At 52.4% G+C, this 10,675-nt stretch overlaps 1 protein-coding gene across 5 annotated transcripts in view; it reads left to right on the top strand.

The window, feature by feature from the left end:
• Positions 1 to 273: 273 nt before the first annotated feature.
• The window catches only part of HIVEP1 (HIVEP zinc finger 1), a 142,221-nt gene continuing 131,819 nt past the window's right edge, over positions 274 to 10,675 (top strand). For 2 of the 5 annotated variants that reach the window (XM_055322537.1, XM_055322532.1), the window contains exons 1-2: positions 3,563 to 3,666; positions 7,320 to 7,462. In XM_055322537.1, coding sequence (XP_055178512.1) covers positions 7,423 to 7,462 — 40 coding nt within the window. In that variant the 5' untranslated portion in view covers positions 3,563 to 3,666; positions 7,320 to 7,422. Of the gene's footprint in view, positions 350 to 3,562; positions 3,667 to 3,982; positions 4,174 to 4,339; positions 4,433 to 7,319; positions 7,463 to 10,675 lie in introns of those variants that run through there. The other 3 variants (XM_055322534.1, XM_055322533.1, XM_055322536.1) reach the window with 3 other exon arrangements.

Below are 10,675 nucleotides of genomic sequence, written 5' to 3'. Positions count from 1 at the left end.
TCCTTCCTCCCTGCGGGGAGGGGAAGAAGTGGAAATCCTTTACCGTGACCACCTGCTTCCCTCTCTTCAAACCGGCACAGAAAGTGCCAAATATCTGTGTATCATTCTCGGCCCAGAGCCCACGGTATAAACCAACGTAGGCGGTGCACCAGATAACATCAAAGCCCCAGGCAGGGGCCCGAAAAGGGGGGGGGGCGAGGCAGCCGAGGCAACCAAGCGCCTCCCCCTAGCATTTCCTCTCACGCCCACTTCCAACCTAGGAGGCTTTGGGTTTCTGCTTTTGTTGTTTTTAAAATTAAAAGTTAAAAACCCAGGCAGCTTGGGAGCGGACTTTGGCGTTGCAGTTCGGGTAAGTTGTCTGTCGGTTTCTTTTGTCTGGCGTCTGCGGGCAGAGTTGGCGGAGCGGGCGGGGAGGGTTTCGTCGCCGGGTCGCCCCGAAGAGGAGGGGGAGGGGAGGGGGAGGGGGAGGAGGGGGAGGAGGAGGAGGGGATTCGGCCGGTGGACGGGAAAGCCCGGCGCGCGCGGAGGGCGGAGGGCGGAGGGCGGAGGGGAGGGGAGGGGAGGGACGGGCGGCGGCGTGACCCGGCGGCCAGCGGGGAGGAACCTCCGGGATCTCCGCGTGGCGGCGGCGCTGCTGCCGGGCCGCGCGCGGGGCGCAGGGCGGAGGGCGGAGGGCGCGGGGCGCTGGGCGCTGGGCGGAGGGCGGCGGGGCCGCGCCAGGGGGGAGCCCGAGCCGGGCCGGGCGGCCGCGTGGGAACCGGGGCTGACAGCCGCGCGGGCGGGGGCGGGGGCGGGGGCGGGGGCGCGGGGGCGCTGGGGCCCCGCGGTGCACTCGCGACCTGCCAGAAGTGCTCAGCAAGGAAAATGTGTGCAGAGCCTGGCCGTGGCATGCCCTCGCTTGAACCGCAATCCGGGTGGGGGGGCTGAACAGCGTCCACGCGGCCAGCAGGGTTGCAGCCAGAGAGAAATAGGGCCCTGGGAACCCCCTTCTTCTTCTTCTTCTTTTTTTTTTTTTTTACTCCGCCCCAAGAGTAGGGTCACCTCCTCCATTGTCCCAGAATTTTTGACAGTTCAAACTGCTGTTCACCATTTACATTTACCTTCTGGTTTAAAAAAATAAAGAAAAAAAAAAAATTTTTTTCTTTCCCCCCTTACATTCCGACACCATTTGCGAAACTGTATTTAATTTGCCCACAAGACAAGTCGAAGCGAGCTACTTTACCGGTTAGCTGGATTTCCCTGCGTTCTGATGACTAGGAAGTTGGAACTGCAGGCGGAATTAGGAAAAAGGCATTGCATTTAGAAAATCCGAAACTAGGAAATAGGAAGCTGTCCCGGATCGCCTGTATTTCAAAGGAAAGTTTAATATTGATTTGCCGCTCAAAATTTGTGAGTCGTCTGTTTAAGGGGGGAGGGGGACTCTTTTAACGAGCTAAAATAGCAAAATTATCTATTATAATTCTAAATTGCATGCTTAATCTGTTGGGAAGCTCACAACAATGGCAAAAATCCCATACAAACTGTGTTCACAGTGTGTATTATGTTCACCAAGTATGTGGTTAAAAATATACTCATTCAGTTAGGATTTTGATTTAGCAAGTGACACCAAGGAGAATTAATCATTATCAAGCTACCTTAATCTTTATCCTCTGACAGTTTAGATGTACTTTAATATCTTTTATTCAAATGCCCAGCTGGGAAGTTATAGCACATACTTTTTTTTGTGATTGCCATCCATTAAATAGCCTTTATTTTTATAAAAGACAGACGATTACATCACACTGAAAATTTAAAGATTGCATTATTTCATTGCCAGGTTGGGAGTATAGTATGCTAAACAACGTCATTTCAAATGTGGGCAGTTGTTGGGTGATCTTTGCTCTCATGACCAAATTTAGTTTTTAATAGGTAATCCTTCCTCCCCCCCCCTCCCCAACTTAGGTGACATTACTTTTGGTTACAAGCTCGCCTTTACTGAGTATTCCATTTTTAATCATTCCTATTCTGGTGCATTAAAGCTTTTTCTTAGTTCAGAGGAGCTAGAGGTAGGACTTCCTCAGGGGACTTTTCGGGGTCAACCCTAGCAGGAAAAGCCTCGATGTCTTTCTGGAAGCCCCAGGGAACAAAACAATTCAAGTCTGCACAGATGGCCCGCGTAGTGGGTGTACGGTCGTTTAGCATATTTATTCCTTAAAAGGGGAAAGCAGTTTGGTTTAATCTGAGAAATTTTTCCTGCATCCAAATTTCTGCTTCGCCTCATTCCCCCCGAAGTTCAACGTGGCTCCTCAAAGCAGGGACTCTCGCCTGCTTCTCCCGGCTTACGTGAGCCCCCTCCCGCCCCGGTTTCCAACAGCGCACAGTAGGTCTAACCCCGAAACACCTTCGTTATCAGTGCCCTGGCCCAGCCCCTCCCGACCTCTGTCCATAGATTACACGCACTCCCAGCTTCCTCTAACTGCTTTCTAGCAGCCAGGGGCAGACTCTGGTTTAGGGCCAGTACCCCGCCTGCCCCCTTCCCCTCCTCCTCGCGCCCCGCTCGCGGCCCCGGGACCCCCGCCCCCCGTGCCCCCCGTGCCCCCCGTGCCCTCCGTGCCCCCCGGGCCCTCGGCTGTCAGGCGGGCAGGCAGGGGTTAACCGCGCCGGCAGCCCCGGCTCTGGGAACCACCGGCGGGCTCCGGAGCGGCCTCTGGAATAACCTTGGCTTCCCTCAATCTTTTAATAGAACATCCGCCACCAAGAAGTGGTTTCAGTTCAGGGTTAATAATATGTCCCCCTTCCACCCTCCAAACCGACACCCCGCCCCCCTCCCTCCCCGTTTTTTTTTTTTTAAGTTGTTTTTCAAAGTTAATGAGTTTCAAGTTTCACAATGACTTTCCCCTTCCCTCTACGCGTTGCTGAGGAAACCCCCTTGGGGTCCCCCTCCCCCCCCCCCCCCGCGCAGCCCTCCCTTCTCCCTCCCCTCCCCCATACGGCCCGGGCGGGGGGCGGGCCTGGGAGACCCCATGACGTCACCGGCCCGGCCCACATCCTGCTTTAGAAAGTAAAGAGACGGTAAAGAGAAACTACCGCCCCGCCCGTCCCCGCCCCTCTTCCCGGACCAACCGCCCCCAACTGCGCGACCCGGCCAGGCCTTCCCCGGGCCGCGTGACCGGCCCGGCCCGCCCCTCCGCCCCCGCCGGGCGCCAGTCCCCGAGCCGCCGCGACCCCGGTGCCCGCCCCTCGCGTCCCTAACCCCGCCCCTCCCCCTCGGGCCGCGCCGCCGCCTCCTCCCGCCCCCCCCACCGCGTCCCTGCGGCGGCCGGGCGGGGCGGAGCCGCAGGCGGGGGGCGAGGGGGGAGGCGCGGTCCGGGGCCCGCCCCGCCGGGGAGACCCAGGGCTCCCGGCTCCACGCGGGCCCCGGCCGGGGCACCCACCCGTCCCCGCCCCGCGCAGGGCGGCCGGCCGCGCCCGTCCGCCTGGGCCCCTCCCCCGCCGGGGACGCCCCCTCCCCCGCCCGCGCGCCGGGCTCGCGGCCTCCCCGCCTCCCGCCCCCGGGGATCCCCTGCCGCCCCGCCCACCCGCGGGAAAGCCGCGGACCTTCGCCCTCCCTCCCCCGCGCCGCCCGGCCCGCGCTCCTCGCGTCGCCCCTAAAGACGCTAAACGTGCCCTACTCTGCCCCGGGGAGAGGTAAAGCCCGCGCCGGCCCTCCGCGCCCCGGGGGCCGCTCCCCCGCCGCGCCGCCCCCTCCCCGGCGGCGGTCATGCCGCGGCCCGGGGCGCCGGCGAGCGCGGCCGCCTCCCCCGCCCGGCGCCTGCGGCCCCCGCCCGCGCGCCCCGCGCGCCCCGCGCTCCCCCCCGCCCCCCGGCCGGCTCCCCTGTTTAATATTTCAGCGCTGGGTGGTGTGAGCGCCAGTCGCCGGCCTCCAGGGTGGCTGCTGCTGGGGCGGCGGCGGCGGCGGCGGCGGCGGCGGCGGGGAGGGGGCCGGAGCCCGGGGGGCCGGGAGCAGCCGCGGGAGGAGGCGATGTTTGTGTTTGGGGTTGTCAAGTGAAGGAGGGATCCCGGGCGCCGCCGCCGCCGCCGCCGCCGCCGCCGCACGGGGGTCGCGGAGACTCCGAGCTGCGGCCGCCGCCATCAGCAGCGCAGCTCCCGGGCCGGCTGCAGCGGCAGCGGCTCCGCCGGGCGTCCTGGCAGCAGGTTCGGCGCGGGCTGGGCGGCGGGGGCGCTGCAGCTGGGAGGGCGGCGGGGGGAGGGGGCAGGACCGCGTCCCCCTGCGCGGGCGGGGGGCGTGCGGGCGCGCGTGTGTGTGTGCGCGCGTGTGTGTGTGTGTGTGTGTGTGTGTGTGTGCAGCCGCCGACCTTGCGGAGGGGATGGCTGCGTGCGGGAGACACTTGGCACTTCTGGGCGCCCTCGCCGCGCGCGAGCGGCCCGAGCTGCGGTCCTGCGAGGCGAGCAGGTACGGAGGGACCCAGCCTCCCCACCCCGCGTTCCAGCCGCAGACGCGTTTTTGCAAGAGGGTGGGGGGGGGTGAGGGAGACCAGGCCTCGGCTTCCCAACCTCCCGGCTTTGTGGCTTTCTTTCCCTTTCGTTCTTTGCTCTAAGTGCCTGTTTACTCCCAGCCACCTGGGTAGTTTCTTTCCGGGTTGGGAGTACGCGCCTGCAGCAGTTGGGAAGCGGGCGGAGGGCCTGGGCGCGGGTCGGCTCCGGCTCGCCCGGGGTCGGGCTGGGGAAGGAGTTGCTGCTGGGGAGGGGAGGGGAGGGGAGGGGAGGGGAGGGGAGGGGAGGGGAGGGGGCGGTGGCGGAGCCGGAGCCGGCGGCGAGGAGGAGTCTCAGGGCTGCCGCGCTCGCCTCATACCGTCCTCCTCCTCCTCCTCCTCCTCCTCCTCCTCCTCCTCCTCCTCCTCCTCCTCCTCCTCCTCTCCGCATCCACTCCGGGCTCCTTCCTGAGCTGGCACTTCCATTCCCCCCTCCTCCTGGCATGCGAAGCGCTTTGTTCAGTGCAGCGTTGCAGAGGGGTTTTCCCAGGCTCCGCCCTCCACATTCATTCATGTTTTTTCTCCTTGCAACTGTCTTTACGCTTTTTGATCGTGTCATGTTTTTGCTCCATGTGGTATTTATTCCTTCCCTGCAAAGGAACGCTTTATGACTCGTCCTAGTCGCTCTAGTGCCGCTGTCTTTGCATCTGCTCGCTTCCCCCCCACCACCACCACCACCAGGATTTAGACCTGGGATGGACAGCTAGGGACAGCGGGGGAGGCAGGGAACCGGCCAGCAGAGAGCTGTGACTGATTGGGGATTTGCAGGTTTTGTATTTATGCTCCCCATACGGGGTCACGTGATTGGATCGCATTCGGAGTTCAAGCTTTAAAAACTTCCGAATATCACGAGCATCTAAAAAGCTTTTAAGTTTAACAAGGAATGCGGTTAAGGCGGCGCACAATTTGCTGGGCCCCAACGTCTCTGAACGTCGATGGAATCAAGCTTCGTGAATCGGATGGTGGATGTCTTTAACTAAAGCAGGGAGTTGAGGAACCAAATCCTTTATGGATCATTTAGCACGGTGCCAGATGAAGTGGATGGTGGTTGGCCATCGTGTTTCTTATTCTTCTCTCTGCAGTTAAAATAAAAATTGCAAGTAATTTTGTGCGGTGCCCCCACGTAGCCCTTATCAGGGGTGAGATACTGAAGTTACTTGTAGCCTTCTTGGCTTCTGTTTCTCCTCTGCTCTAATGAGATCATAGATTTCTAAAACTTTACACTGGGATATTAGATCTAGTCTTTCCCATTTAGGCTTTGTTAGGAGAATTAATATTTGAATATTTTTGTGTGCCAGGCAACAGGCAAAGCATCTACATTGTTTAGGCTGGACCTCACAACAACCTTGTGAGGTGGATACCATTTCCTAGTTTTATTGTTGGGACATCTGATCTTAAGAGAGGTTAAGTGCCTTGAACAAGGCCACACAGTAAGGGGAAAAGCCTGGCTTTGAACTCAGTCCCGTTTGACTCCGAGATATATAGCCATGATTTGTGCTCTCCAGTCTTTTGAATAAAACCACAGAATACCAATTATCTCTGCTGAGGAAATAAGCACTGAGAGTAGCCGAGTCACGTGGTGCCATATTTTTTTAGTTGCTGACCATGGGCAGGTTAGGCAACCTCTCCCCATCTCCTCTTCTTATCTGTAAAGTAGGTAAGTCATAGCTACTTTGCCAGTTATTGTTAAGATTGGATTAGGTAATGTGTAGAAAGCACACAGGCACCCTGCTCAGTAAGCACTCTCTTGTTTCTTCTACAGTACTGGATATAGAATGTTCTAAATCAAAGCATTCCTGCCCCATTCTTGTGTCTTTGCTTAGTGATTAAACATAATTTCATGCTTAACATCGTCAGGTTTATTCCAGGAAGCTAAAACTAAAGTTTTCGCTCTAGGATCCTTGAGGGTCTCGGAGAATAGGAGGCAGAGGTGGCTGATTTGGGAAGAGGGATGATCGGGTGTGGGGTTATTACCTTGTTGACATGTTGCATATGCGATCACTGTTTTTTAGAACGTAGAAGTCAGGACAGACCAGGTTGTGCTGCAGTAACAAATAACTCCCAAACCTCGGCCACTTCCAAACAACGAAGGCCTCTTTTCTTGTTTATGTAGCCTGATCATGTTAGATGAGCAAGAGCTCAGCTCTGTGTTGCAACATTCACTGTCTGGAATGGTGCCTGTCCCATGGCAGAGGGAACAGAGCGCTGGAGAATTTTGCTTTGATAACTAAACAGCCTGGTACTGCCTAGAAACGGTGCATGTCTCCTCCACTCACAGGTCATTAGCCAGAACTGGTCACACATTGTAGTTTAACACAGGGAGGCATGAAGCATAGTCCTGGCACAGGCCTGAGAGAACATACTGGAATAGTTGGGGAGCAGCTCCGATAGCAACCACATATATTAACTGAATTAATTCAGTAAAACAAGATGAATGAGACCTGGTCCTTGTTCCCAAAGAGCTTATGAAGGAGCAGACGTATTACATACGGCATAATCCTTTTATGGCCTGACGCTGTAACTTTAATCTGTACCCTGTGATGACTTTAAAACACAGTGGGGGGAGTCTTTTTCACTCTTCTTTGATAAAGGAACAGTGATTTTCTTTTTCTGTGTTCTTCATAAGAAAGCCCAGGTAGTAGCAAAATGAGATGTCCTATGGTTAATTGAAAGTTAGTAATGTTTTGCAGGTGTCTCTAGCTTGGTTATCTTTTGTTGAATTTAGGTTAGGACTGAACTAAGCCATAACTTTTGAAGTGTCTTTTTCCTTTGAAGGTAGTAAAATGTGATTTGTTTTTTCTCCTTCAGCACATGGATTAATTGATGGATGTTGAGTTTATGGAGCTACCTTTTTGTGACCTGCTCTTCCTACAGTTTCTAAGAAGCAAAAGGGGCCCCTGAATCAAAGAAAATGCCTCGAACTAAACAGATTCATCCCAGAAATCTAAGAGGTAAGGCTCTGTGTTAAAATAGAAGTCAGGTTTACGATAAATCTTATAATAAAGTATTTCTTGGGTGACAGGAATGGCAGCCTGCTAGACATTGGACGCTGCTCCATGGTGAGCACCAGGAACGCTCTGTTTCTCTTGTTCGCGCTCAGTTTTCCTGCACAATTTCCGTCTCTCGGGAAATGCTTCATCAATATTTGTTGAATGAATTAATCAGAATTTGACAAAATTACAATGCCCTCCCAACCAGTAGCGTGGATGTGAAAGTGAGGGATTTACTTTCTCTTAACAGGGATGGTGTTTGCATTGGAAGAATCTGAAATGAATAGTTGGATATTCTTTGCCAACATGAATTTTTTACCCCTCCCCCATACCACCATTGAGATTTATTTTTGTACTACTCTATATGTTAGATTATCAAGAGGCGAAGAGAGTTGTAGTTGACATTAACTCAGACCATTATTTGCAGAACTCAGAGGAAAATGACCCATTTTCCATGAGGAAGCAACCAGTCGAAATTACATGTGCTATGTACATTTCATGCAAAGGTGAAAAATGTGTATTGCACCTTCACTGTGAAGAGGTTTTAATTTTAGGAAAGTAAGCTTATTTTAGCTAATTGTTTTAAAAAATAGATGTATGTTGTTCTAATGTGGTATATATATCAACTGGGAGAACAGTTATCCTTTATATTCAATTTTAGCAGTGCTAGGCAAGGAACAGGGAGAGTAAATAATTCCAAACTGACTGAAGTATCTTACAACATATTTATTATTATTATTTTTAAAGATTTTATTTATTTATTAGACAGAGAGAGAGAGAGGCAGAGACACAGGCAGAGGGAGAAGCAGGCTCCATGCAGGAAGCCTGACGTGGGACTCGATCCCGGGTCTCCAGGATCGTGCCCTGGGCCGAAGGCTGCGCTAAACCGCTGAGCCACCGGGGCTGCCCACAACATATTTAGTATTACAGAAAAAAAATAGTCAGGCACGTGCAAGGTAAAAAATAAATAAATAAATAACCTAAAGATCAAACAGATTAATTGGAAGATGTTTCTTTGTGAAATCAGTTTGGGTAATCACTGTGGGGTAATAATTGAAAACATGGTCAATTTTGTGGCCTACTTGAATCTGGAACAGTGTTTGTTTCCTGCCTAAAAGAGTACTGGAACTCTCTCCTGGTGCTGGCATAGGTGGCTGCCTCAGATCCAGTTCAAATTGATGATTATAGCACCAGTGTTCAATGAGGTGAGGATCTAGTTGGAGAACATTAAGTCTTGTGTGTCTAAGACTGATTTTTCAGAGTCATAGAAAATGTTGAGAATTGACCGTGTATTTGCCCATCATTCTCACTAGAACTTGAGCTCCCAAAAGTCGGTACTTTCTCTCATTTACTATTATAGGTAAAGCCTTCACATTCCTGGGTGCCAGCTGAGGTGGGCCTTTGGAGTCCTGGGCCCGCTTTTATAATTCATCTGTCTAAAGAGGGTGCCCTGTTCTAGTGTGCACAAAGAGGGGTGGTGGTGCCCTAGCCTAGCACAGGTCCTGGAAGCTACTAGGAGCTCGGATATTTGTTGAAATGAATACATGATTGATCTTAAAGCATTATTTATTAGATCACAAGTAGTAAATGTTTTTCATATTTAAAATATATACAGACATACCTTGGAGTTTTATGTCTAGTCCTCTTCCCCGAATGCTGCAGTAAAGTGAATATCGCAATGAATCAAGTCAAATGAATTTTTTTGGTTTCCCAGTTAATATAAAAGTTTTGTTTACACTCTGCTATGGTCTATGAAGTGTGCAATAGCATTGTTTTTAAAAATGTAGATACTTTAATTAAAAAATACTTTCTGCAAAAAAATACTGGTCATCGTCTGGGCTTTTAGTGAGTTGTAATCACTGATCACAGATCATCATAACAAATATAATAATAATGAAAAAGCTTGAAACATTACAAGAATGATCAAAATGTGACACAGAGGCACAAAATGAGTAAATGCTATTGGACCTGATAAGCCCGGGGTTGTCGCAAACTTCCTCCCATTTGTAAAGGACAGCAGAATGCAATAAAGCAGAGCACAATAAAGCAAGGTGTGCTTGTTCTTTATAATATTCTAGATCACATGGCTATCCAGAGAAATGCAGATGTTGGGCCACAGACTATTTTCCTTCCTGTACCAAATGTACAGTCCAACAGATAGTTGTTAAACTGTTCATGTTCTCCTGTTTTAGGAGATAGGAATAAAATGATACTCAAACACGGGCCCTGGAAGAGCATGGAATTGAGGAGGGGAGATGGGTAAACATGCACCTGTGCAGTGTGATTTGGGAAGAGCAGAGGTATGGAGCTTCCACAGAGGTGGGGCGTCATACTATGTCCTGATTGTGGGGGACAATTTGGTGAGGGGCAGTGTGGGAAGGAAAGAGAAACAAAGGTACCGTCTGAAGTGGGCTCTTAGGGCTAAGAAATTACCCAGGAAGCTGAGAAGACAGGGTGGAAGCTGGGGTAGGAGCTTATGAAGTGGGAATCCAAGCTCCATAAGTTCCGTTCAGAGGGGAAGGGGAGAGGTAGAGGGTGGGATCGAAGAATCAGAAATCAGATCCTGAGGGCCCCTGAATCTGAGTCTAAATTTAGTATGCAGAGCTAAAACCTTATTTTTTTAGTTAATTTGCTTTTTTTAAAAAAAGATTTTATTTATTCATGAGAAACAGAGAGAGAGGCAGAGACATAGGCAGAGGGCGAAGCAGGCTTCCCCACTGGAAGCCCAATGCAGAATTCGATCTCAGAACCCCGGGATCATGACCTGAGCCAAAGGCAGACTCCCAACCACTGAGCCACCCAGGCTTCCTGTAGAGATAAAACTTTAAATAGGAAACCTTGCTTGTTTTGCAAAAGTAAGATATTTTAAAAGTTTTCCAGGAGAATTTGAAATAAATTCAATTCTGGCCCATCATTGAGAGCTTCAAAAGTTACTTCACTAAGGCAGTGATGAACTCTCGGGCATCGAAGAGCAGATCACAGTAGATTAGCACAAGACAATTTACTAAAGCCACGTCGGTCAGTGGGCCCTGCAGACTGGCTGGGTGCAGGGGTCGGGGTAGGAGGGGGTGGTGGACTGGAAGCTGGGGCATGGCACTTCATGGGAGAGGTGTATCTGAGGCAGTGACCTCACTCAGCAGAGAGGGCAAGGCTGTTCCTGTCGGGGAAACCCGG

The sequence above is a fragment of the Nyctereutes procyonoides genome, unplaced genomic scaffold (genome assembly GCF_905146905.1).
Source record: "Nyctereutes procyonoides isolate TBG_1078 unplaced genomic scaffold, NYPRO_anot_genome, whole genome shotgun sequence".
Classification (NCBI taxonomy): Eukaryota; Metazoa; Chordata; class Mammalia; order Carnivora; family Canidae; genus Nyctereutes; species Nyctereutes procyonoides.
The sequence above is the reverse complement of the archived record's forward strand: the minus strand, read 5'-3'. Positions and strand labels throughout refer to the sequence as shown.